The 27,500-nt window shown below is 43.8% G+C and overlaps 2 protein-coding genes across 3 annotated transcripts in view; both read left to right on the top strand.

Moving 5' to 3' along the window:
* Positions 1-6,423: 6,423 nt before the first annotated feature.
* osr2 (odd-skipped related transciption factor 2) lies at positions 6,424-9,178 on the top strand. 2 transcript variants are annotated; one of them, XM_073847406.1, is made up of 4 exons: positions 6,424-6,614; positions 7,551-8,159; positions 8,266-8,365; positions 8,643-9,178. In XM_073847406.1, the coding sequence occupies exons 2-4, from the start codon at positions 7,576-7,578 to the stop codon at positions 8,823-8,825; spliced, it is 867 nt and encodes a 288-aa protein (XP_073703507.1). In that variant the 5' UTR covers positions 6,424-6,614; positions 7,551-7,575; the 3' UTR covers positions 8,826-9,178. The 2 variants fall into 2 exon arrangements, with proteins under 2 accessions (XP_073703507.1, XP_073703508.1); XM_073847407.1 differs by having other exon boundaries at positions 6,425-6,614; positions 8,725-9,178.
* A 1,930-nt stretch (positions 9,179-11,108) lies between these two features.
* The window catches only part of LOC141342441 (intermembrane lipid transfer protein VPS13B), a 68,811-nt gene continuing 52,419 nt past the window's right edge, over positions 11,109-27,500 (top strand). Inside the window, exons 1-15 of the mRNA XM_073846889.1 lie at positions 11,109-11,185; positions 12,576-12,740; positions 15,417-15,560; positions 18,110-18,227; positions 20,146-20,313; positions 20,744-20,925; positions 21,006-21,168; positions 21,481-21,734; positions 22,460-22,555; positions 22,675-22,797; positions 22,897-23,034; positions 23,726-23,810; positions 25,832-26,023; positions 26,394-26,560; positions 26,689-26,883. Coding sequence (XP_073702990.1) covers positions 12,594-12,740; positions 15,417-15,560; positions 18,110-18,227; positions 20,146-20,313; positions 20,744-20,925; positions 21,006-21,168; positions 21,481-21,734; positions 22,460-22,555; positions 22,675-22,797; positions 22,897-23,034; positions 23,726-23,810; positions 25,832-26,023; positions 26,394-26,560; positions 26,689-26,883 — 2,172 coding nt within the window. The 5' untranslated portion in view covers positions 11,109-11,185; positions 12,576-12,593. The remainder of the gene's footprint in view (positions 11,186-12,575; positions 12,741-15,416; positions 15,561-18,109; positions 18,228-20,145; positions 20,314-20,743; positions 20,926-21,005; positions 21,169-21,480; positions 21,735-22,459; positions 22,556-22,674; positions 22,798-22,896; positions 23,035-23,725; positions 23,811-25,831; positions 26,024-26,393; positions 26,561-26,688; positions 26,884-27,500) is intronic.

Genomic DNA, 27,500 nt, shown 5'->3' with positions numbered 1-27,500 from the left:
CTGATAACCAAACTCAGGGAGGAAATAGTAGTAAGACCTAAAAACACAGCGGAAAGGCTTGTGGGGTTTTTTATGGAAACGAACATTTAAACTTCAAGCGTGCGATCACCACATTAAAGCGGCGTGTTCTGGAGCTGACCGCTGGCATGCTGTTCCTCTGCCAGCACGCTGCTTTTCATTAGACCTCCCGATTCTTTCAGTTGATTTGGCAAATTAACTTACAAGAGGCAGAACACACCATTCAGACTGGAAAAGAGCGTAGCAGCAAATTGCGTTTATCAAAAACACACTCGAGAACTGTTTACCTTATGTGATCTGATGGAGGGAAGGACTGCGGAAGTGCAGCGGGGAAACGGCCGTCCTCACAGCGCAAACCTGTAAACGGCATCCTTCACTTTTATGGTTCAACTCCATTAGAGATATCTCACATCCGTCATCAGCCATCAATCTGAACAGCCCATGATGTTCAAGTGGACGCACACACACTCTTTTATCTTCTAATACTTTGTCTTCTATCATTCATTCTTGTGCCTCTCCCTGTCTGAGATGAGAACATGTCGATTATATGACTCGATGTTAGAAGTGTCAGTAGCTCTTGTATTTCTACAATGCATTTATTGATCATTCACAGACATGCAGGTCAAAGTCACTGTGATGTGGCTTTTTTACACTGTGACCATTTTTCATGCGGATCAAACACATTTATCCCCAACATTTTTATTACTGTAACACAGTCACAAAGATAAGACTTGTTTTTATTGAAACCATAAATTCACTGCAACAAAAACTAGCATGATATAAACATACAATTGAAAGAATACATTTGTCACATGACAGAAGGCTGTTTGCATTTGTGTGTGTGAAACAGTATCTTTATTTGTACGTTACAAACATTCAAATAATAGCAGAAGTATGACATATCTATGGTGCTATCAAAACAGAAGGAATCACCTTTGGAACGTAATTTGATGCTTTCAATTAAGATTGCCTTTCATCTCTTCAAGGACCATTGATAGCGAATGGGCATTTATTCAAACAATGCATTCGAAGCACTGATTCATTAAACCAGTTCATAAGAGTTCATAAATATTTGTGCTGTCGCTTTAAAATACGTCCTGGGATGAGCGAGTTCAGGAGATTAAATGTGCAGCTGAAGTTAAAGTCGAGTCTCCAGCCAGTGTTTGCCAATCTAAGTCGTAAATTTGTGAGTATCAAGTTCTCATCTCTGTCCGTTTCCTTTCTTCCAAATGAGCCGTGCGGATCAGAAGCATCTCTTTCGAGTCCAGTCGTGACTACATCGTTCCGAAATCCTCCGAAGGTCCTCGCCAGCGCCAGCTGTCTCGCGGAGGAAACGCCGGAGATAACGATGACGTTTTAACACGGCTCTCCGGTCGCAGACTCGCTCCACGGCAGCAATCTGTTAAACGTTGACCCGCTCGGGTCAGGCAGAACTACTACGTCTACTGTGCCAAAATCTGTAAAAGTCCAGCGGCCTTATTTACGATTTCATTTATAATCATCAAGTGTGCCGTTACAGAGGGGGCAAGCAATCAATTTCACCGTTTAGAGCCGTAATGCATCCACGGCGACATTAGGAGGGATTTATAAATCTAGCGGTCGGAGTAATTGTGGATGTGGAGCTTTTACGGCCAGCTGTAACGGAGCGGCGAGATCCGCACGGAAAAGCGCGGCACATCTCGCCCGATGGAGAATCCCTCCCACCGAGGCCTTCCTCTGCCGCACATGTGAAATCCATCCCGGCGGCGTTTATAAGCTGCTCTCGCTTGCACCGTCAAATGGAGAACATATTGCCAGAAAATATGGCTTCTTTGAGAGCCCCTGCCGAAACAGCTGAGAGCCGCCGCACGTCTGTATCGCGTTCCAGCTTCGGCCTCCTTTAATTGCTTGGCCACATGTCAAAGGAAGTTCTGACTGACCTCCTGAAAAACTCTTAAACTGGACGGATCCAGCCGCTGTCAGGCCCGAGCCTCCAGAAGGTGTTTAATAAAACCCTGGTACATCCTAAAGCCCGTAGGCCCATAAATCAGCCCTCGTGCTCGCCGGTCCGCCGCGGGGCGTGCGACGCGTCCGTGTGTGTCGGTGCGTGCGACGGGGGCCAGGAGGCTTTGTTGCCTGGTTTGGGCGTGAATACGGATGACGTGGACGACAGGGACGGCTCAGCGTTCGGCTGCGTCTGATTAGCTGACGCTCATAAGGCTTGGGTTTTATTGTGCCGTGCAGGTTCTGCGGGTTTGAGCGGGTCCAGCTCCATCTGACCAGCGGCGCGCCGGTGACTCTCCCTCTCCTGCTTTTACGGCGCTGCGCTGGTGCTGGTATATAACAGCTCATTTGGACCTCCCAGAACCCACAGGCTGCCCACATCCACAACCGCCAGCGTCCCACGCCGGCCATCATTTCTCCCTCACGTCAGTGTCGTAAACGGCTTAAACCCCTATTAAAAGCACAAATACCTTCTCAGAGCCAAGTGGCCATTAATAAAACAACATTTCCTGTCACCGTGAATATGATATTCAGAAGCGCATTACCGCGACCGACTCAAACGCATCCGATTTGTTTGCGTGAACGAGCCCCCTGCGAACGTCAAAGCGTTTCCAGCAGCAGAAGTGTACGTTAACGTTTGTGAGGCGGTCGTTCTGATGGACGGATAGCAGAGAAAGAGACGTGTCCAGAGAGAGCAGCTCTGTGTGTGTGTGTGTGTGTGTGTGTGTGTGTGTGTGTGTGTGTGTGTGTGTGTGTGTGTGTGTGTGTGTGTTTAACACATGTGCTCATGTAGTGCTTGTGCTGAGAGATGCACAGACATGCTTTACAGCGAATGCTTTTGGGATTCATCCTCTGATGGCTCATTCACTCACTGTGAGTCTGTCAGATGCAGGTGCAGCACAGTCTTCATTCAGTCCACATAAAGACCATCTAACAGGCCAGTAAACTCCATCATCTACAGGCCAAGAAGACAGACATATGACACTGTAAACAGTGACTGAAACTCTTTGCTCATCCTAATCGCTCACTGACGTCTCTCTTTGTCTGTCTCTCAGGTTAATGAAGTATGGTGTGGGATCTTCAGCTGTGACTCCACTAGATCACAGAGATGTTCTGCTGCGAACCAGCGTGACGGGAAACGCTTCAAACTGCAGACGAGCGCTGGATGATTCACGCCTGATCTCAGGACGGTGTGTCACATGGTTTTATTCACTACATGTAAAGCGTTGTGTGTTTGTTGTAGTTTTTCCCATACTATTGAATGATGCAACCAGAGCATCTTTGATACAGGAAGTAAATACCCCATATATTAAAACTACAAATGACCATAATTCATATTTAAGATGTTTTTTGAAAATAATCACAAACAGCAGCACAGGACAGAACTAGTCGTGGTGTTTCGAGGTCTGTGGTGTTTGTTGAAGTGTTCTGGGAAACACTCCTAATTTGCTGAATGGAGGGTTTGAGGCGATGTGCTGTGAATAGAGACGTGGCTGTACCCTAAATGTCGCGTTCGGGGTGTTTCTGAAGGCGGGGGGCAGGATGAGCGCGTGCGAGGGGGCTGCGAAACCACAGCAGGTACGGCTGACATCCTGTCTCACTGTAGATGCTCCGTCTCACTCGAGCTCCAGGAAAAGCTGCTCGCCATCTTTCAGCCTGTTCCAGGTAAATATCACCTTACCTACAAAACCTCTTTTCTTTAGTCTTCTTTTTTAATGCCGCTCCAGTCAGTCGAACGGACCGGAATCGTGTGTCGGGGCCTTTTGATCGAGCTGTTGCTCCGTGATGTGAGACTTCATCATTTCCTGCTGGAGATCCCAGCACAGAGTTGGATATCATTAAAGCAACACATCTAGCCAGCAGTTCTGTCGTGTGTGTGTGTGTGTGTGTGTTAGCAGCTGTTGGATGCGGCCGCTGGGTCTGTTTGTGGAGCTGTAAGCGGAACTTCAGTGGCTGATTGTTCGGGCGGCCATTACAGTGTGTGTGTGTTTTCTGCTGTAACGTTCGCACACCTTTGTGGGGGATTTGAGTGTGTGTTTTCAAGTCACCTTTATTTATATAGCGCTTTTAACAATACAAATTGTGTCAAAGCAGCATTACAGTATTAAATAGGAAAATAATGTGCCAATAATCCAAAAGGACAATAGTAAACACTTTTTCAGTTCAAGTCAGTTCATCATTGATTCAGTGTCATCATCCAGCTCAGTTCTGTGCAATCAAGTCGACAATATCACTGGAAATGTGTGTGTGTGTGTGTGTGTGTGTGTGTGTGTGTGTGTGTGTGTGTGTGTGTGTGTGTGTGTGTGTGAGAGAGAGAGAGAGAGATGACAGACAGTGTGTCCAGACACACAGATATGTGTTCTCATAACAGACTGATTAGTGGGTATTACTGATCATTGGACAGCTGACACAACTCAACATGCACTTTACAGCTAAAATTAAACTGTTTCTATGCTCATATGCTGATGCTTATTTGTCAAACCGGATAAAAGCATCTGATAAATGATTACATGGAAGAAACAGATCTACATATAAGATCAGAATCAAACAGAAGTACTGCCTGGCCTGTGTAACAGTGTTTGGGATTTTCTGAAGGTTTGTAATGTTTTCATGGTTTGTGTTTTGCTTTTTTACACAACCTGTTTACAATACAACCTGTTCTATAAACTGCAGGTTTAGATTGAAAAAAAAAAAATATATATGTATATATGTATGTCTATGCATCTAGGGTTAGGCTTTATACAAATAAACATTATTATTTGTATGTATAGATATGTTTACATATGAAAAAGCGGTTTTAAATCAGAACAGGCTATACTTCTTGTTGACTGATAGAGAGTACACACACATCTCCTGCTCTAACACAGAACCTTTGTTTAGTGGATGTGATATGAACATATTTCATAGTAATCGCGAAAGAGTTGTCATCGTGCTGTTTAGTGGACAGTCGTGATTATTCCCGATAGTGAGCGATAGGCGGCGCTCTTTACTCATTGAAACAACATTAATCTCAGTCCGTTTCTGAACATGCAACATCTAATGTACAGAACTCCCATATAACAGCAGTGAAGTTGAATTGTCTCAGTCGAAATAATTAGGAAGAGTTGATAAAAATGAATCCTCACTGATATGTTGTCCATCAAAATCATAATCATATCTGCTCCTCCGCAAACCCCAATAAACTGCTTTATTTCCCGTCAGTGTGGACTAGATTCATGAACGCGATTTAAACTAAGAAAAACTATTATTTTTTCGTTTTAATGTATTATTATTAGTAGTAGTACTTTCATTCGTTTTTAAAGAAAAAAACTATAGGCTAATCTATAATAAATTAGACCTACCGAAAAACAAAGTCAAAGTAAAACAAAAAAGTATGCTTTATTTATATTTAGCCTATTATTGTTCACATAGGCCTAAATGAAATCATTAATATCGCGGCTAACGACATAATTCATAACCCTGCGTTCATTTTAAATAGATTCTGATCAGATGATTATGACCATATTTATAGCTGATAAAGATTTTAAAAAAGATTATATTTTACGTTAGTTTTTTTTGTTCAAATGTTTTTGTACATGTTCCGTTAATTTAATTGATTACAGCTATTTAAACTTATTAAATATAAAATATGTTATTGACCCTAACATAATAAATAAGAGCTGATTTCGTTTTGAATAATGAACTGGAATAGTTTATATATAATAAAGCAGAAGTGATGAACGCGACTGGAGTTGAATTAAAGGTGTTTTTCAATATTAATATTTAACGTGAGGTTTATCTGTTAAATCATCATAACACTTCATTAAATAAATCTGAAACAATTAGCCTAAGAGCCGTTTTTTTTATTTAAAAATGACTATTCTGTCATCATTTACTCTGTCACGTCATTCAAACCTGTGTTTCTGTCTCTTCTGTGAAACACTGATATTTGGAGGAATGTTAGGAACCAAACAGCACTGGACCACTGACTTTCATATTGACCAGAAAACAAGAAGAAGAAAAAACCGCAAACATTTCTCAAAATATATATTTTTTTTTCAGCAGAAGAATAGAGAACCATACAGATTTGGAATTATAATAGGGGAGGAAATGATTTCAGGTTTTTGGGTGAACTATCATCACTTTGAAGATGTGATTGAGAAATGAAAGTGTTTCCTCATGTATGACTGCAAGTGTGTGTGTGTGTGTTAGAGAGAGCGTCCGATGCGTGTTGCCATCAAACACAAATAAACACAGATGAGTGTGAGAGTGTGTGTGTGTGTGTGTGTGTGTGTGTGTGTGTGTGTGTGTGTGTGTGTGTGTGTGTGTGTGTGTGTGTGTGTGTGTGTGTGTGTGTGTGTGTGTGTGTGTGTGTGTGTGTGTGTGTGTGTGTGTGTGTGTGTGTGTGATGGCGGCGGAGGGGCGGGTCGAGCCGTGAAGCTCCGCCGCCCGAACAAGAACAAGAACTCCGCGATCCGGAGATCCAGAGCAGGTCCCGAGCAGATCCGGACTCTCTTACGCGACACTTCTGAAGTTGACACGGTTTACCATGTTTCAACTATAGTTATGAATTTGAGCTGAAGTTCCTCGCTCTGTGTGGATTTACAGTCGAACTGCGACCTTTGGCATTGCGGGTGAGAGAACAACTTTATTCTGTTTGATAGAAATGCACGAACTCTCTCATGCAGACATTGGGGCCGGGACCGAATGACAAATGCACTCGACACGGGATCTGCTGTAAATCTAATTGAAATATTGATCCTCAAGTTATGCGATTTTATGATGCTGTTCTATTCCAAGAACGAGAATTTAAAAACTTCAATGTTTTTCCCCCATCGTAAAGTTCGGTTGCCGTGAGCTCTAATCATATCTGGATCAATGTGCAAGAAACGGATATTAATAGAAACATATTCTGTCTTACAGAGGTCAGCGAAATATTATTAAAACACTTAACGATCAATGATTAATTTGACACCTTCTTTATAAGAATATTGAAATATTTGGCCTAACGAGTGAAGGCGGTGTGATATCTGAAAATCTCAAACACTCGAAACTTTATCTCGAAATCTCGTTGTCCTTCAGAGATTTAAGTCGAGTTTAATATTAGGCCTGTTAGAGTCACACTTTCATGACCGATCCGAGATCTCTAGCCGGTCAAACTCGTGTTGTTTCGTGGTGTTCTGTGATTTCTGCCGGGTACAGATTTTGAAAAAACATTTTTTTTCAACCTATAGAAATATAGTTACTATAATAACCTGGCTGTTTTAACAGCGTTTTGATTCCAGCATGTTTAAATAGCGACAGCGAACTGCACGGGACAAAAACTGAAGAAAATTAAACTGGAGAAGAATTAAAAAATAAAGTCTGTCGATAAGAAAACAATCTGGGGATAATAAAAATATGACAGCACAAACATATGCTTTCTAAATTAGAGAAAGAGAATAATGATAAAGACTGCAAACTATATTTCCTGTATGTTTTTCCAGGTATCATAATTTAAGGAAAGAAACAACTGTGGGAAAAACAAGGCAGTGTTTGATGACGGTTGGTGTGTGCTTGTGTTTTGTCAGGATCCTGCTCGAGTTCGGTTCCGAGATGGGCAGCAAAGCTTTACCGGCCCCGATCCCGCTGCACCCGGCCCTGCAGCTCAACTACTCGTTCCTGCAGACGCTCAACACGTTCCCCGCGGCCGTGGATCATCTGTACGGGCTGAGCTCGGTCCAAACCATGCAGATGAACCACTGGACTCTGGGCTACCCGCCCGTTCAGGGCCTCGTGGACCCGCGCTTTCCGTTCGCCGCGGCTCTGCCGTTCGCCGCGCATCTTTTCCACCCCAAACACGGATCCGTGACGCGCGTTGTCCCCGCGCTGCACAAGGACAGACCCAGGTTCGACTTCGCTAACCTCGCGGTGGCGGCCACGCAGGAGGATCCGCCCAAACCGGGCGAGCTGTCCAAACTGAGCGCAGAGTTGGGCAAACTGTCCCCGGACCGAAAGCCCGCGCGCGGGAGACTCCCGTCTAAAAGCAAAAAGGAATTTATTTGCAAGTTTTGCGGGAGACACTTCACCAAGTCCTACAATCTACTGATCCACGAGCGCACGCACACGGACGAGCGACCCTACACCTGCGACATCTGCCACAAGGCCTTCAGGAGGCAGGACCACCTGCGAGACCACAGGTGACCGGAGTGTGTGTGTGTGTGTGTGTTAGAGTTATAAGCTGCTGTGTGAGCTGTTGTTCTGACTGAGGAGATCCAGCCTGATTTATTGTCGCTTGTTTTACAGATATATTCACTCCAAGGAGAAACCGTTCAAATGTCAGGAGTGCGGGAAGGGCTTTTGTCAGTCTCGAACTCTGGCGGTTCATAAAACGTTGCACTTGCAGGTAAATTGTCCTCATTTCTACCTTCTATCCAGTATGTGAATGACGTTGTGCACACTTGTGTTCGTTGAGCTCTTCATTAAAATGTCATGTTTGGGGCTGTTTACTGTCGATCACAGACGAGCAGACATGATGTGCCTCTAGAAATATACCACTGTAAAAAAAAAAAATCCTCGTGGCGTTTTTCGCTCATCTGGGCCTCAAATGTTGACATTGAAGCATATCTTTTCTGATGGAAAACTGAAGGGAATAATCCTGTGCTTGCTTCAAATCTGAACAGGAATCTCCTCACAAATGCCCCACATGCGGAAGAACCTTTAATCAAAGAAGTAACCTGAAAACTCACCTTCTCACCCATACAGACCTCAAGCCTTTCTCCTGCGGCCGCTGCGGGAAGGTGTTTCGGCGCAACTGTGACCTGCGACGCCACAGTTTGACACACAGCCCACAGCAGGACTACTAACTAGTGAACTAACGAGTGCATACGCAAACTCTGATCTCGAGCCTCTGTTGCAGGCGGACTCATGTTTGATGGACGCCACGGACACGCTTGCACCTAAACAGACTCTGTGAACTCATGTAAATAAAGTTTTTATTGTTATTTTTATTATTACCTGCATCTGAACTCAACGTCTTTCGAACTGTCTTCACATCTGGGAGAATTCATTGTGTACATAAAGCGGCTGATGTCCTCCTCAGAGCCTCAGATCAGCGCAGGATTAATTAAATAACGTTTCAGTCAAAGACAATAAAATATGAGTGAGAAGAGATGGACACGATTATGCTTTAATAAAAGAGTTATGTTTTTTTTTTAAACTGTGACTGGACTTTTGTATGAAAAAAAATCTAATTTTCCCCCTTTTACGTTTTGTAATAATAATCTTTTATCTGAATATGTAATCAAATGTCCCGCCGTGGTTATCTAGTTTTTAATTATTATTAACAAATTGTCCGCAGTAATTTAACCGCAGAGTTTTTAGGCTACTGACCTTTCAAACTAAACCTGAATAGTACAATTAAAATACTACGATTGTGTAAAATGTTAGAAACAATTCAAGTTTTAAGGGTTTTTTTTAAGAATTAATGACAACTATAATATTTAGCTGTCTGGATTTTCTTTGTTAGTGATTAAAAGTGTAACTGTCGAATTAATTTATATTTATTTGCATGTGAACTGAACTACAGTGGAGTTTCAGTTGGAGATGATTTCAGATTTCAAGAACCTGCTGTTTGAGCCGCTCAATAAATCACACAAATAGACAACACGCTTTTATTTGATCATCTCTATTATAGGCTGTAGTGCACTGACTGTAGGCTACAACATATGCATGCTTTCATCTTAAAAACACACAAGGTGAGTTAGTATATTTTGTATGTATATAAATAGCCTGTAAATAATTTGATAATTATTTTAAAAAAATAATAATTTAAGAAACACGCAGAAATATCAGAAAGTTGATTTTTATTTGTCAGACGAAGGGGTTTTGCGACATACAGATTTTGGAAGATCGTTAGAAAAGACGCATTCGGGAAAAAAAGGTCATCTGGAAATTTGTTGATCGTAAATATATTCATAAAAAAAATCAATAATGGCACGGGTGAATTATGAGCTCGCAAAATTAAACTCTTGAAACAGATTCATTTGTAGAGTCATTTTAATCATTTCGTATAAACGACGCAATTTCAAAACGTGTAAATCCTATAAATAAAACACGAAGACGAACCCGTTTTGGAACAGGAAACAGAAATGATTCCCATCAAAGGCCTGTGATAAAATATTCCACAAAGGCAAATCTCAAAGGAAGGACACAAAAATAGAACAAATCCGAGTGGACTGGATGATGGTTTTAAACAGACTCTGCTCATAAAGCACCAGTGCGATTCACTGGAAAATAATAACTCACGTGGATTCATTGATTCTCAAATACAACCGTGGGAAAATAGACTGTTTAAGGTCGATTTATGCGGGGCGAATACTTTAAATGATTATGACTCTATCAGTGTTCAATAAAACAAATGTATTGACATTATTTAAAAACATTTGTATATAGCCATGTTTAATAATGGATATTTAGTGTTTATAATACTATTCATATCAGGTATTGCCGTGTTAATTAGCTATTGTCAGTGTTTAACTATGGTGTATGTATTTACAGATTTTTGTGTATATTTAATAAATGGAGTTTCGGGAGGATTCTGTCAGGAGTTTATAAGCCTCTGGTTACTTCAGTCTAATGACAGCAAAGCTTCCACATCTTATGAGAATTAATTCTTGATCTGTCGCTGAGTCCAGGTTTCCACCAGAGCCGCAAACAAACGCGTTTAGCACAGATCACAGACCAGCAAACGCCTGAATAATAATTATTGTCAGTTTCTAAATGAGAATTATTAGAGACGGTCGGTGTTTAGTAATAATGAACATTTAATGATTATTCGTGTATAGTGTTTCGATAATGAGGATGGGGTCCATTCATACAGAACGCGATTGAAAACGCCAGACTCAGGGTAATGTTAGTGGAATGACAAAACGCAAAATCTCAAGACGTGTCGCTTAAAGGATGAATGTCGTTTAATTTCTTATAACACCATCGCCACTGTCAGTCGATCTTCTAATCAATACCGTTTGTGTTTGAAAGAAACGGACAAAAGAGTAACTTGGCTCAAACTGCCATAACGCACGCGCGCGCACGTCTGCTCGCGTCAGCCCCGTGCCGGAAGTGACGTATCGACGCAGGCGATGACGCCGTGGCGCTGTGTATGCGGAAGTGATGGACGGGGCTTGTGTTTGTATTTCTGCAGGAGTCTGACGCGTCGGATGAAGCTGTAAGTGTTTGTTTGTGTGTTTGTGAGTGTGTGACACGCGGACTGAAGTGTGTCGTGTGATGTCGACACTGATGCTTATCATGAATGCACGCAGGCTTTTAGAAACACCGATCAAATCTGAGCCCGCAAACGGTGTCGAGCGCTTTAAACCATATGTCAGTCTGTTCATGTTCCTCGGTGTCAGTGAGGAAAGTAAACACGGGTCAGATGAAAAATGCGAATATCACAAATATCACCCGCTTCCACCTCAGTCAAGTACAGGCCCACTTTTAGAATAAAGCCTTATATAACTTGTAATACGTTTAGGCTTTGGCTCAACTTAACAAACGCTTGTGCTGTTCAATTCTGTCAGAACATAAGCTGAAATGGAGTGAAAGATATCTGAAATCTGGAGTTTGGAATGGCATGTGGGCTGTTGTCGTTTTAAGGTGAATTATCCCTTGAACACAGACACATGAATCTCAAAATGCAAAGATTAAAGACACTTCTTATCAAAAGGAGAGTTAAAGGAAGAAATAAGAATACATAAAAATAGTCGAAGAGCTAAACGCAACTGAACGAGTTTAATGGTCCAAATGTCTGTCCTGCTGGAGGCGTGAGGATCATAACTCTCACACTTTAATTAATAAAGTGAAATTACTGAAAGATGATCAGAAAAACAGCTAACCAAGAGTTAATTGACAACATTTACTCTTGGGCCTGGAATACACGACACGATTTTCCGCTTATTTACAGTCTGGAGAAGTTGACTGTAGTTGCTGAGAGTGACGCTGATGATACACGGGGCCCATGACCAAGTCTAATTAATCCAGTTAGAAATGTTCTTAATGGGAAAGTGCCCAAGCAACATTGCTCAAAAAGTTGTCCTGTGCATCATCAGCCTCAAGTATTCAGATAGAAATGTGTTACTCATTCTCAATGGAATTTAACAAAAGTTGAGTAGTTTTGCTGTCGTTGTTTAACTTTTTATTGTAAAACAGTTGTGAATATTGATCTCGCTTTGACCGTTAGATCTGAAGCCCCGCCTCCCTTGATTTGATTGGCCACGTCGTCATTAATCATTTTGACATTGACAAGCCGCTGTCAGACGCTGAGGGACTCTGATGAGAGACAAAAAACATTAAATTACAGCGTCTAAGTACAGTTAACGTTTATATCAGACTTGTATTATGTGACCCTCGGTGACCTCAGTGGTGGGTCAGGGCACTTGCTGAGGATCTATTGAGGTAAATATGTGTCTGTTTAACGATCGATGAATTTGAGCGGCATTCGTATGTTCTGTTGAAAAGTCTGTCAGATGACTCCTGACCAGTCCATTCAAAGATGGTTTATTAGAAAGCTAGGTTGACTAACCGTGTGTGTGTTTATACGTGTGTGTGTGTGTGTGTAGGCATGACGGGATGTCAGGATGCTGGAGTCCTATGTTTCTCCTCTGTTGATGAGTTATGTGAACCGCTACATAAAGAACCTGAAGCCGTCGGACCTGCAGCTGTCATTATGGGGCGGCGATGTGGTGCTGAGCAAACTGGACCTGAGACTGGACGTGCTGGAGCAGGTGAGACAGAACCACAGCATCATCTACATCTGGACGAGCTTTGACAGCACAACACTCTGTCTGTTGAGATGATGAAGCTGATGACCTTCTGTCTTCTTTTCTGAAGGAGCTTTACTTTATTTTAAAATATGACTGCACTTCTGCCACTTCACGAGGAAAATAATGTACTGCTTGGCATTTTAACCTGTCTTTAGTGTCACCAGAATATCTTCTGACATTTGTTAATAGTAATATAAAAAGTTAATACTTTTAGGCGTTTAAGTTTCCTTTCAATGTTCAGTGGTCGAGGGATGAAGAGAATAATGTCACATCTTTGTTCTTAGTTTTTGAAAATGTTTATCATTGCATTCATAGAGTGAACCTTTACATTCTGTTGCAGTTGCTTATTGTTTACAGTTTGATCAATGCTACTTCTATAGTTTGCGCTAAGCACAATTGTTGCAGGGAAACAGTGGATTTTTAAAACAGCTATTTGGAAACAATTGAATTCTCTAAGGCCCACCTCCATTGGTTACTGTTGATATTTCAAACAAGTGCATGGGATGATTTTTTTTCTGTCAGATTTACTGAATTAAATTATTAGATCATCTGCAGTAGTATGATTAAATCTGTGAGACTGTGAATTACAATCGAGTTAAATGCTTCTCACAGTCCCTAAAAGGAGGAAAGTGTCATTTGACAGTGTTTGCAGCTGATGACATTAATATGAGGAACAGTTTTGTTCAGGTACGTTTCAGCGAAACATTTACTGCGGTACTTGAGTTACTATCGCACTACAGTCGCCTGCATTAGCGACAATCGGTGACTTTTATTCACGCTGGAGCAGATGACTATGTCCTTACGGATGTTCGATGTGTTCATTTAGGAATGAGGGCGACACAGAGAGTAATACACAGCAGGAATAAGATTTATTTAAGACAAAGGAGGAGAATTTAGCGTGTCACTAATAGAGGTGACTGAGCAGCAGCGTTTACCCGTTTTATCATTTCTGCAAAATTGCTACACAATGCCACGCAGATAAACCTACATTTGAACAAGCAAAAACAGTTGCTAAGGTTGCATTGGTCAGTGTGGAAGGGTCAGATTCTGAAATATTTCTATATCAGTTGACAAAACAATCATATTCAGAATGGATATTAATAAAACTTGAATTAAATTAAATTTAATTTAACCCTGCCATTTAAAGGGTTAGTTCACCCAAAAATGAACCCATTATTACTTACATTATTTACTCATTTTCTTTTCAGATGAATCCAATAGGAGTTATATTAAAAAATGTCTTGGCTCTCTTAAGCTTTATCATGGCAATAGGTGGGTGTTTCTCTTCATCAGTTCAAAACAAGTCCAATAAAGTGCATCCATCCATAATAAAAAGTGTCTCACATGGCTCTGGGGGGTGAACAAAGGCCTCCTGTGGATGTGGAATCGATGTTTTTTTGTGAGAAAAATATCCATATTTTACATAACATAATAATCACTTTTATCGCTTGCGCAAACTGTCGTACATGGAAGCTGTTCCAGGCGGATGGCGTTGGTGTTGCGCATGCGCCGATCAGAAGTGACAAACGCGAACACTCAGCGGAGAAACCAAAACAGTGGTCACAAATTAGAAGTACAAGACAAGGATTTGTAAAGAAAAATGTCAAATCATTTTGAAATAAGCCAAGAGGAGACTGGTTTGTCTTCAAGTTAGGAAACTCTGCTTCCTTTGCTTCTGTAAACAAACGTTGGTTTTCACAAGACTCACAGGCGCATACGCACCGCTGACGTCCTACATCATCCGCCTGTACAACATTTTGCTCAAACTAGATTAAAGTGTTTCAAAAATGTATATTTTTCTTACAAAAATGCACGAGTTCGCTACGGGAGGCCTTTATTCACCCCCCGGTGCCGTGTGAGACACTTTTTATTATGGACGGATGCACTTTATTGGACTTGTTTTGGACTGATGAAGAGAAACACCTGCCTGTTGTCATGATAAAGCTTGAAAGAGTCAGGACATTTTTTAATGTAACTCCGTCTGAAAGAAGGAAGTCATATACACCCAGGATGTAGTATATAATAGGCTAATTTTAATTTTTGGGTGAACTAACCCTTTAATGCAAATCGTCAGTTGATGAACTTGATCGACTGTGTGCAGGGACTTGAACATCTAATGAAAACGAGCTGAAATTATATTTTGAGCTAAATTCCTTAGAAGTGTCAGTATTGAGTGTTTGCATATTGTTTCTTCAAAGCTGTCAGCGTTTCTGAAGGGGTGAAGTAGATGTTTGTGGATGTTTTCCAGCTCTCGCTGTCTGTGTGCTGTCATCTGACGCTCTCACATACATGGAACAGAGTATTTGCTTTGCTTTCTTATTTGGGCAACACTGAGCTTTTGCAGTTGTAATATCTGGAACGGATCACTGTGTCATGTAGTGAGAATGTTTGGCTCCGCACACGCTCTCAGAGTTTGATGCAGGATATTATTAGAAGCAGCTTGCGTCGTCCCAAGCGGGAGTTAAACTTTCTCGAGTGATCTTCAATTAAAGCCACTCTGGAATCCTGTCAGAACGGCTCTGGAAGCGTTTGAAGCCTTTTTCTCTGTGCGAGCTGTGAATGCGTTACTCCTGTGCGATCTGTTTGATTGTGAGTGTGTGAATTCCTACGTTCATCTTATTATTCTGTGGTTTGCAGGAGCTCAAGCTGCCCTTCACCTTCCTGAGCGGCCACATCCACGAGCTGCGCATCCACGTGCCCTGGACCAAACTGAGCTCGGAGCCCGTGGTCATCACCATCAACACCATGGAGTGCATCCTCAAACTCCGAGACGGAGCCACGGTCAGTGTGTGTGAACGGAGCTGCCGAGATCTCGTGAGTTTGTGTGGACAGAATGAAAGCTCTGCTCGCTGTAGAGTCACCTGATGTCTGTGTGCGGCCTCTGCGCTGAGAAGACGATCGCTCATTTCACAGTTTGCACAAGCAAATTAGAATCATGTTTCATGTAAATCTAAAGACCTTAGTCAGGATCATTTTTATTTTAAAATACAATATGGCGTTCACATGATCCTTAGCTTTTGTGGAGGAGTGTCCAGCAAAAGTTATATTGAGTTGCTCATTGAGCGCGTCTTGTGGCCTTCACATGATGTTTGCACAGAAAGGCGTGTGAAGTGAAGATCCGTGAGGTTGTTTGCAGGCAAACTGCAGTGAGTAACGCGACCAGCAGTTCCTTCATCTAGAACAGTTGTAGCGCCACATAAAGACCGTTCAGACACTTTACAGCTCAAATACTGATCAGTTCATGTCAGTGATTGAACAACAATGAGCAAATATCCCATGTTTCACATGATTGTGCAGTGTTTTACCATATAGAGTCATGGTGATCATTGCTGTCTGTGCTAATCGACAGCACGTCACAGACATGGACGCTGGAAAAGACGTACAGCGCTCGTCTGCGTCGGAAGCGCATGAATGGCCTGCTGTTTTGGTGCGCTGAAGCTGTTTTGGTGCGCTGAAGCTGTTTTGGTGCGCTGAAGCAGCGCTAGCGCGCAGGGAGTCGTCGTGAGGAGGTCCCGAGGCCAGATGGCCAGTTAGAAACACATTTAGGAGGGAAGTCAATTAGAGCTGATTATAGCGGCTTCTGCAGAATAGATCTGGAACATATGCGTGTTTCGCCGCGCTAATATCACCCACCGCCGCAGCTACTGCCGTCTGCGTGTTTCTGCCATGTGGAAACGGTACCGTATGTTCTGCGCTTGCTGTGGTGCGGCGAGTCGGGACGGGTTCTGTTAAATTCCCAAACAGGTATTTGTTGCAGATGTGTTTCACAGAGCCGACCAGTTCAGAAAGAGCTTTCGGAAAATTGCAAATGACATTCAGACAAATTATGCGCTGGTAAAGCTCGGCCCGGAGAGACCCGAAACCAGACGCAGAGCACCAGAAACCCTGACCGTTTCAGTTTAAGCGTGACAAATGTTTCATTACATGTTTGCATGCAAATATACAAATAAAACAACAAAATGAAATTGTGCAAAGCGACCTACAAATAAAATGAGCAGAAAAACAACAGTGTAACTGACAAAGGAAGAAACAGTTTAATGTCAAAGAATCAAAGTTACAGGTGAGAGAGAATTGTGTGTGTGTTGCGTCTCAACTGGTGTGTGTGTGTGTGTGTGTGTGTGTGTGTGTGTGTGTGTGTGTGTGTGAGTGTGTGTGTGTGTGAGTGTGTGTGTGTGTGTGTGCGTGTGTGTGCGTGTGTGTGCGTGTGTGTGTGTGTGTGTGTGTGTGTGTGTGTGTGTGTGTGTGTGTGTGTGAGTGTGTGTGTGTGTGAGTGTGTGTGTGTGTGTGTGCGTGTGTGTGCGTGTGTGTGCGTGTGTGTGTGTGTGTGTGCGTGTGTGTGTGTGTGTGTGTGTGTGTGTGTGTGTGTGTGAGTGTGTGTGTGTGTGAGTGTGTGTGTGTGTGTGTGCGTGTGTGTGCGTGTGTGTGCGTGTGTGTGTGTGTGTGTGTGTGTGTGTCGAGAACAGAAGGAGGTTTGCAGTGTCTGCTGTGAGTTCCTCTGATGATTAATGATCTAATGAATGTAGTTTGTTTTTACAGTTCCTCTGAGCAGCTGAATATGATCCTGTAGAATCATCTGCAGGCGTTTCACGTGCGCGATCTGCTCTGGATCTACAGCGGCACGTCTGCGGCGATGGCGAACACGCAGCAGTCGGTGAGATGTGCGGACGTGCTGCGTTTGTGCAAGTGTTTGCAGATGTGGAGGTGTGCGAATAATCTTCAGCAGATTCTCAGAGCAGCTCCTCCTCGTCTCAGCAAATGAAGTGCGAGCGCACCGTGTTAATCTCTCCGCGTGATTTGTTTATTATATCTGCTGGTGTGTGTTGTTGTGTCAGACGTCTTCATTAACACAGCTGGAGCTGATGGAGGTGTGTGGCGTGGCTGCTAAAGGGCTTGTTGATGTTACAGAGGTTGACTGAGTGTGTTTAACTCTGGGCCCGTGTGATGTTGGTCTCGGGTCAAAGGTCACCGTGGCTCATGTGGGGCCGTAGAGGCCGTTACTGATGCAGTAAAGTGAGTCTCCAGTAAATCAGTGGCTGTTATCAGTGACAAGCATTCTGGGATGTTTGCGTCTGACCTCGACGCTGCGCTCGTCCGATTGTTTTAGCCGCATCTTCGCTCTTTCGTCGCAAACACACAGCAGACTGCAGCAATAAATGAGAAATAAACCTTTACTGCTGTTTATCCCACAGTGCAGAGCTCCTCATTCCTGCAGATCCACACACACACACATTTACCCTGAACTCAGAAACTGTCATGAAATCTCTCATCTGATCTCGTCTCTGTCTCTCAGATGTTGTGTGTAAGGTTGTATGTGTTGTTTCTGTGTGCAGGATGATAATGAAAGCTGTACGTCGAGTTCGACCAATCGCAGCGCCTCTGAGAGCTCTAAGGCTGCGTCTAAACCTCGACGGGTGCAGCAGGCTCCCAGCGACCCTGACCTGCCCCCAGGTGAGTGATGTTGTGAAGGCCGCGGGGCCACGGACCCTCCCTGAGGAGCGGCTCTTATCTGGAAAGCCTCTTAAAGACCCCCATCAGAGCTCAGCACACTGTTTGTTTTCATTGAAGCTCACACACACACACACACACTTAAACACACAGTCCTCTTTTACTCAGTGGGACGTATTTAACCTTTTTTGTGCTTTCTTTGGTTGTGATTATTGCACATTTATTCATTCACAAATTATAAATTCTAATTGGAATTGTCTATAAAAGTACAAGAGTTTGAGCTGCTGCTGTCAGCGATGTTCAAAATGACAATCGCAGCCAATCAGAGCCAGTTTTAACAATTGCAACACCGTCACGTTGATTTGACTTGGTTGAGGATGACCGCAACCCCTTCCTCCTCACTTGCTGACATGTTTTGTAGTGTAGCGTGTGTCTCATCAGCACGTTTACGTCTCGCGTCCTATGTTCGGCTGCAGCCGATGCGTTCCGCGGGCAGGAAGAGGCCGGTGGAGTCTGAGAGCGGCTCTTGGCTCGAGTAGCACATAAAGCAGTTGGTTTTTCCAGCTATTTTATGACTGGAGTTTTTCGTCCCCACGGGCCGCAGCACAGGTGCAGCTGAAGCAATAGTTTATAGAGAGATGAAGGGCGGACGGAGGGAAAGTCGGCCGCTCCGCTGGCTAAATTGGATCCAGAGAGCACTAACAGGGAATGACTTTATGACTGCGAATGCAGGTGCTACACGCACACACAGACCCGCCGCTGACCCGCATGTTCAACACACACACACACACACACCGCTGACACATGGAAACCGGCACGCAAAACATCGCGGCGGTAAGCGTCGACCGCACACACAGACGCTCGCATGAATGATGCCCACAGGAAATGAAGCGCAACTGCGGACGATACGGCGGCTGGGACGGTGCTGTAAAACACCCGTTTGTTCTTCACCTGATCGCGAGACTTCGAGTTTGTCGGATTACGATCCGCGGCGCTCCAGTGCTCATTAATAAAACACAGCGCCACTCGAACAGGAAGACAAACATTTGAGTTGGACAACAAGGAAAAAGCATTAAAGTTTTATAAGTTGAAGTGGGACTGCGAACGTTCAACAGGGCTGAATAATGCCATTGGACCTGCGGTTATGACCATTTATTGCTGTATATTTTAATATTTTATTGCTGAAACTCTGGTTTGTAATGTTTTCAGTACTTTGCTGCTTTGTTGCGTAATGACCTTAGACCATGGATCCTGTTCAACTGGAGCTTCTGGTCGTGAGCTGCTCTTTGTTGAAATGTATGTACACTGGGGCTGCTCAATTAATCAGTGAGACTGCGATTATAGCTGCAGTGAACTAATCCTGAGTGTCAAGTGTTTTGTTTTTGTAGGTGAGACGCGACAAAATGACAACGTCCCCAGTGTAATTAACAGGGTGCAGACGCTGTGTAAAGCAGATTTATTGAGCATTGGTGCGAGTTCAGGCACTGTGATGGGATGCTGCACTGCAAAAAATGCTTTTCTTAGATTTTTTTTGTCTTGTTTCCAGCCAAAATATCTAAAAATTCTTAGTAAGAAAAGCATTTTTTTCAGTGTGTTGTTTGGTCACTGCGGTTGTTTTTCAAGCTGGTGGTCAATGTGACGTGTACAGGTCTAGATTTACCGATCTGTAAAATCACGTCTGTCTTGTAGCGAGACATAAAGACTGACATGGTGTTGTCCCACACAGAAGAACGTCACAATAAATCAGTGCCCAGTATCAAGGGTCAATAATGTGCACGTGTGTGTCAGACTCAGATGGACGTATTTGGTTGTATCAAATGTCTCTGTTTGTTCATCATCTTGTGCTGTGTTATTTAAAGATGCCGCTTTTAAAAAGTCTCCATCCAGCTGTTTGATTTTTCCTCCTGCTGTCTGTCTGTAGGGTACGTACAGAGCCTGATTCGGCGAGTGGTGAATAACGTCAATATCGTGGTCAATAACCTGATTCTGAAGTATGTGGAAGATGACATTGTGCTGTCGGTCAACATCACGTCTGCGGAGTGCTACACGGTGGACGATCTGTGGGACCGAGCGTTCATGGACATCATCGGTGAGTTTTCAAGCATATTCATGAATGTGGGGTCAGTGATGGTTCGTTTGGGGTGTAAGAGCGTGTGTTTGGGCATTAGAGGGTGTTTTTGGTTAGGGATCGGGTGTGCTGGGGCTTTAGTTGAATTTGTAGTTCTGCTTTATAAATGTTCCTTTGAATTGCACAAATGAAATGCAGGAACGGCAATAACGAATCATTATTTCAACAACCGCGTTAACGTGTTCCTCTGAAGAGTCAGAAGATGTGATGCTCTCATAGACCGACACTCATGTTGACCTTTGACCCTTCGAAGTGCTTCTTTAGAGTCAGCTGCTGCTGCGCTGCGTCACGATCTGAAGAGCAGCTAATAAACCTGATGAACTGCTGCAGCCCGGCATTCGCTCTCGCGCCGTCAGTCTCTGTTTATGTCCGTCTCTCTCTCTCTCCGTAGCTCCTGAACTGGTCCTGAGGAAGGTGATCAATTTTTCCGACTGCACCGTGTGTTTGGACAAACGCAATGCGAGCGGGAAGATCGAGTTTTATCAGGACCCGCTGCTCTACAAATGTTCTTTCAGAACTCGTCTTCATTTCACCTACGACAACATCAACGCCAAAATCCCCGCCGTCATCAAAGTAAGCGAGCGTGTCTGTGGTGCGTCAGGATGAGGTTTGCCTTCACCTCGTGTGTCACTCTTGTTTCTGTGTGTGTTGAGGTTCACACGATGGTGGAGAGTCTGAAACTCTCTCTGACGGACCAGCAGCTGCCCATGTTCATCCGGCTGATGGAGTTGGGCGTCGCGCTGTATTACGGCGAGATGGGCGTCCATCGAGACCCAGAGAAAGAGGAGAGCGGCTCGCTTCGAGAGAGCGTTCCCGGTGAGTGAGGGGCTCATTCCTCGTTCTCTTTGCATCGGTCTGTTTCTGAGGCTGAATAGAAACACACAGATCGAACTGAGCATCTGCGCTCATGACGGTCCTTCTGTCTTCTTGTCTCTCTTCATTCATTTATTGCTCTGGAGACCGTCACGTGTGTTTGGGTCTCAAAGCTTCTCAGGAGAGAAACAGAGAAACAAAGGCTGAGTGAGAGATTTAATTAAAGCGTGTCAGAATCTCTGTGAGAAGACGCTCGCTGTGAGATTACGCACATTCCAGCGCTCTGACATCAGCTGATCTCATCGTCTGCCGCAGGTCTGATGGACACGTCCGATCCGTCTCTGGCGGGTCAGTACTTCCAGGGTGAGGATGAAGATCAAGGCTGGATGTCGTGGGCCTGGTCCTTCGTCCCGGCCATCGTGAGCACGGAAGAGGAGGAGGGCGAAGGCGAGTCTGGCTTCTACACGGACTCGCAGGACTCTGGTGCCGCCCGGCCCCTGCAGAACTCACCCAGAGACCCCGTAGTGTCTGTCGGCTTCTACTGCACTAAAGCCTCCGTCACCTTTAAGGTGAGTGGAGAAAAAAACAGGAAAAAGCAGAGACAAATTCTCATACTAAAAACAAACTAGTATGTAAACAGTATAAGTTGTAGATGATTTCAGTTTTGTATTAAATTCACTTCTAGGTAGTCAGCACCACACCTTCTCTGGCCAGGTCCAGATCTTGGGTTTGTTGATGTTTGGAGAGCTCTCCATGCTGTGGATGATGAATATACTTTATTTTTTGTATTCTATCACTGTCAGTCTATATTTCACTCTTTTTTTTTTTTCCTTTTTTTTTTTTTTTTTTTTTTTACCTGAAACGGTCAGTGTTTTACTGTCAAATCTTGCCGGTATGTCTGTGGATTTATACCCAGGAGTTGGCTGGTCTGTTCTAGGGTTATTGTCTTCTTAAATCACTTCATCTGATTTGACAGTCATTCCTTTTTATCTCTTAATTCATCATCCACCGAGTGCATGGGAAACCTGTAAAGTTGATACAGGACTAATTATTTTGATATTGTTCCTCTGAAAGCATTAAAGAATGGTGAACCAAAGGCTGTGGAGCCTGAGTGATGGGAGATGTATAAAGTATATGATAGTTCCACTTCAGCAGACTTACTAGAAAGGGAGTGTTTCTAGCATATATTGCAGAACAATGTATAGCATCCTAATTTTTGAGACAATTGTTGATTCAAACAGTATTGTTTTCTTTGGGTCTTTCTCCATGAATCTGTGTTCTCTGCTCCATGTAGCTGACAGAGAGCTGTTCCGAGAGCAGTTACTACAGTCCGCAGAAGGTGAAGTCTCGCGAGGTTCTCAGTGTGGAGCAGGAGGGAATCACAGTGGAGGTGAGAGAAAGACACGAGCCCATCGTCAGCTCCCAGATTTCCTCCTGCGCTCACTGACATCTGTGTATGTGTGTGTGTGTGTGTGTGTGTGTGTGTGTGTGTGTGTGTGTGTGTTTCAGGCTCTGATGATGGGCGAGCCGTTCTTTGACTGTCAGGTTGGAGTCGTGGGTTGTCATGCCGTGTGTCTGAAGGGCATTATGGGGGTTCGTGATTTTGAAGAGAACATGAACAGAAAAGAGGAGGTAATTTAAACACACATATTTACGCGCACACACACACACACACACACACACACCTGTCCTCATTGTATAGTGATATTGCATGTGTGTTTGCTGCCGCAGGATGCCGTGTTCTTCCGCTGTGGCGACACGCTGAGTGTTAAGGGCATGACGTATCTCACCAACTCACTCTTCGACTACCGCAGCCCGGAGAACAACGGAGTCCGAGCAGAATTTATACTCGATGGAAACCTGCACAGGGTACGAGCTTCATCTCCATCCCCACCTTCATCTCCCTCATGGAGTGTGTTTGTGTGTGTGGTGTCAGAATATAAGTGTCTAAATCCAGTGTCTGATGAAGTCTAATGAAGAATGAATGTTGTGTGATATTAAGTCACAGTATAAGCCGAATTGACAGCAGAAGTTGAGTTTATTGAATCATCTTAGTGGTGTCAGTTTTAATGCACTCCATTGCTGACCAGCACAAACGTTTAGGTTTGAGTGTTTTTTTTTTTTTTAATTTTTCAAGTTTTATGTATTTAGTAAAGAACGTTATTCAGCAACTTGCACTGCATTCAAGGTGCACATAATTAATTTTTTTTTTTTTTTTTAACACATATAAGTGCTTTAAGAATGCTCTATGAATGCTCTTTTATCACTCCTGTAGCTTCAGCAGCGACGGTAAATTCATTCAGTCTGTCTGGATAAAAGCTTCTGCCAGATGAATGAATGTCAGTGTGAATATTTTCTATCCAAGCAGTTTGTGGTGTTTCTGTTTTCTGGCCTCATAGTGTGGATCATCTGGTCATAAACACAGCTGCAGATGCTGATAGTCCAGTATATTTCTGTGTAGAAGCATCCACAGGTCTCAGTATGAAGGTTCTGAAGGTTCAGAGGTTCGGTCTGTCACTGAAGGCGGTTCTCTGATGTTCTGCTCTGCTTGTGTTCGCAGGAGACATACACGGAGAATGCGGGGCTGCAGCGTTACGGCGCATTCTACATGGATTATCTGTACACGATGGAGAACAGCAGCAGAGGTATCCTCTCTCTCTCTCTCTCCCTCTCTCTCTCTCTCTCTCTCTCTCTCTCTCTCTCTCTCTCTCTCCTGTCTGTCAGCCTGAGGAGGCATTTGGAGCGACACACTGATAACTGCTGCCCTTATTCTCACCTCAACCTGTCACACTGCTCTTCCTCTACTAGTCTCGCTTAATTAGGTGTCATTTTTAAAAGTAAAGATTTGGAACCAAGATCCAGTTTATTTAGAATATTTAACACCAGTTATAAAGCCAAGGGAGAACAGCGTACTAAAGTATTGTGAGTGGAATGTTGCATCACTGCTAGACAGAATCTGGATATTTTAAAATAAATAACGGGATGTTGTTAAATAAATATCAGTGGCTGTTGCCAATTTCCAATTTATGAGCGAAGAATGAAAAGAAAAAGGCAAGAGCAGTTTAGGGTGACTGAAGAATGTCTCTCTCTCTCTCTGTCTCTGCTGTTCTGTCATTCCGTGTCAGCCTCAGATAGCGATCTAAGCGTAAAGCAAACACAGATATCGTCAGCTTTGGCTGTCAGGCAGATTTCTGAGATGCGGATGAGTGTCGCTCCTCCAGCGAAGCTAAAATGACGCTTTCCGTTAGGAATGTCGTGTGAGTCAGAGCGCGTCTGCCCTCGGAGACTCGAACCCGCGACCCTCGTCCACATCAGAGCGCCGCGGACCGAGCGTCAGCGCTACATAAACGAAACTCAAACCTGCGGCGCGCTCTCTCTCATAATAACTGCAGCGCTGAGGCGCGGATCTCCTCTAATGCTTTAAATCCGGCTAATTTCCCTCCCCGTGTCCTTCAGCAGCGCTGCGAGCTTCCAGATGTTTGATATTAGACTTAATCCAGCCCAGCCTAAATGGGAAGAGGAAGTGACATCGCTCGCTGCACTTTTAATCTCCACAAATCAGGAGGGAATTTGAGCAGCTCATGAACTCTTTCTCCCTCTCCTCCATCCCTCCATTTGCAGTAACGGGACTCCCACGTTCCCCTCAGCGCTCTGCTTTTATTACACACGCAGCTGTGTGTGTGTGTGTGTGTGTGTGTGTGGAATCATGATATGACTTTTGTGTGTGTTGGAACATTTGGAATAGTGATCTTTGATAACTGTGTGTGTGTGAGCGGCTGTAAATCTGCCGTCCTGTTAAAGGTGTGTTCACAACGACAGCGATTTGCAGCAACAAAGTGACCTGGAGTCATTAGTTTATAGTGAGTGTGTGTTGCATCAGTATTCGCTGTGTGTGTGTGTGTGTGTGTGTGTGTGTGTGTGTGTGTGTGTGTGTGTGTGTGTGTGTGTGTGTGTGTGTGTGTGTGTGTGTGTGTGTGTGGTGTGTGTGTGTGTGTGTGGTGTGTGTGTGTGTGTGTGTGTGTGTGTGTGTGTGTGTGTGTGTGTGTGTGTGTGTGTGTGTGTGTGTGTGTGTGTGTGGTGTGTGTGTGTGTGTGTGTGTGGTGTGTGTGTGTGTGTGTGTGTGTGTGTGTGTGTGTGTGTGTGTGTGTGTGTGTGTGTGTGTGTGTGTGTGTGGTGTGGTGTGTGTGTGTGTGTGTGTGTGGTGTGGTGTGTGTGTGTGTGTGTGTGGTGTGTGTGTGTGTGGTGTGTGGTGTGTGTGTGTGTGGTGTGGTGTGGTGTGTGTGTGTGGTGTGTGTGTGTGTGGTGTGTGTGTGTGTGTGTGTGTGTGTGTGGTGTGGTGTGTGTGTGTGTGTGTGTGTGTGGTGTGTGTGTGTGGTGTGGTGTGTGTGTGTGTGTGTGTGTGTGTGTGTGTGTGTGGTGTGTGTGTGTGTGTGTGGTGTGGTGTGTGTGTGTGTGTGTGTGTGTGTGTGTGTGTGTGTGTGTGTGTGTGTGTGTGTTGGGGGTCTTTAGCGGTCAGCTCACGCTGTGAGTCGAGGGTCTTGATCATCTGCTTCCTTTAGGCCCCATAATCACCCAAACGACCCATAATCCCAGCCTGAGATACAGCAGTCGAACAGAAATCTGTCTGTCTGTGATGAACTGCCTGTTTTGTGTTGTTGTTTTTCAGTTTGCGTGGGGCTTCAGGATTTTCCTGCACTGCGTAAAGACGAGCCGCCGCTGGTTCAGGAGACGTCAGTGAAGAGGATCGTGGTCGGTCCGTTAGATGTGCAGCTCCACAGTTCTGCCGTCCACAGGATCCTGAAGATGGCCGCTTGCACGCTGGACCACGAGTACCAGCCCTACTGCAAACCGCAGACGGGTAAAACGCACACTCACACGTCCGGTAATACTCACAGTGATGTCTTGAGTTTCACTGTTTAGGAATTGAACTCTGTTATAAATAAACCATGCTAAGAAATAAAATCAAATAAACAGTAATAAAATGAAGAACAAAAAGCTCATGTCAAGTAGCAGGTCTCAGAGTGCTTGTGGTTTCTCTTATTAAAGTGACTGAGGTTCCTGTGGTCAGTATTGTGGTTTATTATTATTATGACTGACATCACAGACAGCAGCAGGTCTGTCAGCTGCATTTACTCGGTTCAACCTCCGTCTCTCTGTCTGATCTTCTGTCTTTCTGATCTTCTGTCTCTCTGTCCGTCTGTCTGACGTTCTGTCTGTCTGTGCGGCAGATGTTGTGGAGGAGCGTGTGTCTGTGGTACCGGAGCAGGTTTCAGCGCTGGAGGAGTTCATTCCCATCCGTCAGACCAGCGTGACGCTGATGAGAGCGACAGTCACTGTCCCTGCGGCAGAATACAACCTCCTGCACCTTTTACTTCCTGTTCTACTGGGACACAAGGTGCAAACAACACACACACACACACACACACACACACACACACACACACACACACACACACACTTTTTCCTCATATACCTTACCTGTGTCTGTGTGTGTGTGTGTGTGTGTGTGTGTGTTTTTGATAGGTCTCGACTGCGCAGACGTCTGTCCCTCAGTTCCAGCTCTTGCGTCCTCTGCCTGCGCTGCAGCTGCAGTTTGAGCGCGTCACGTTTGAACATTCAGTGCCAATGTATGAACAGGAAGTGACCCGTACAGCCAGCAACATGAACCAGCCATCAGACGCACTCCTGCACCACTGCTACACACACTGCTACCTGAAGGTACAAACACACACACATATATGTGACCATGGACCACAAAACCAGTCATAAGGTTAAATTTTACAAAACTGAGATGTATACGTCATATGAAAGCTCAATAAATAAGCTTTCTATTGATATATGGTTTGTTAGGATAGGACAATATTTGGCTGAGATACATCTATTTGAAAATCTGGAATCTGAGGATGCAAAAAAATCAAAATACTGATAAAATCACCTTTAAAGTTCCCCAAATTAAGTTCTTAACATGCATATTACTAATCAAAAATTACATTTTGATATATTTATAGTAGGAATTTTACAAAAAATCTTCATGGAACATGATCTTTAGTTAATTTCCTAATGATTTTTGGCATAAAAGAAAAATCAATCATTTTGACCCATACAATGTATTTTTGGCTATTGCTACAAATATACCCCAGCGACTTAAGACAGGGTCACATATAGATATAATGTCAGTGTGTTTTAATGTAAATAGACATGACAGAAGATGCAAATAATATAATATAATAAATAATAATATATTTTTATTTTGAAGGATTTCATTATTGATAGTCAGGAGTGTATGAACAGCTGTTGACCTGCTTTAATTACGTAAAAATAATATTCAACTGATC

Source organism: Garra rufa, chromosome 9, assembly GCF_049309525.1.
Source record: "Garra rufa chromosome 9, GarRuf1.0, whole genome shotgun sequence".
Lineage (NCBI taxonomy): Eukaryota > Metazoa > Chordata > Actinopteri > Cypriniformes > Cyprinidae > Garra > Garra rufa.
The sequence above is the reverse complement of the archived record's forward strand: the minus strand, read 5'-3'. Positions and strand labels throughout refer to the sequence as shown.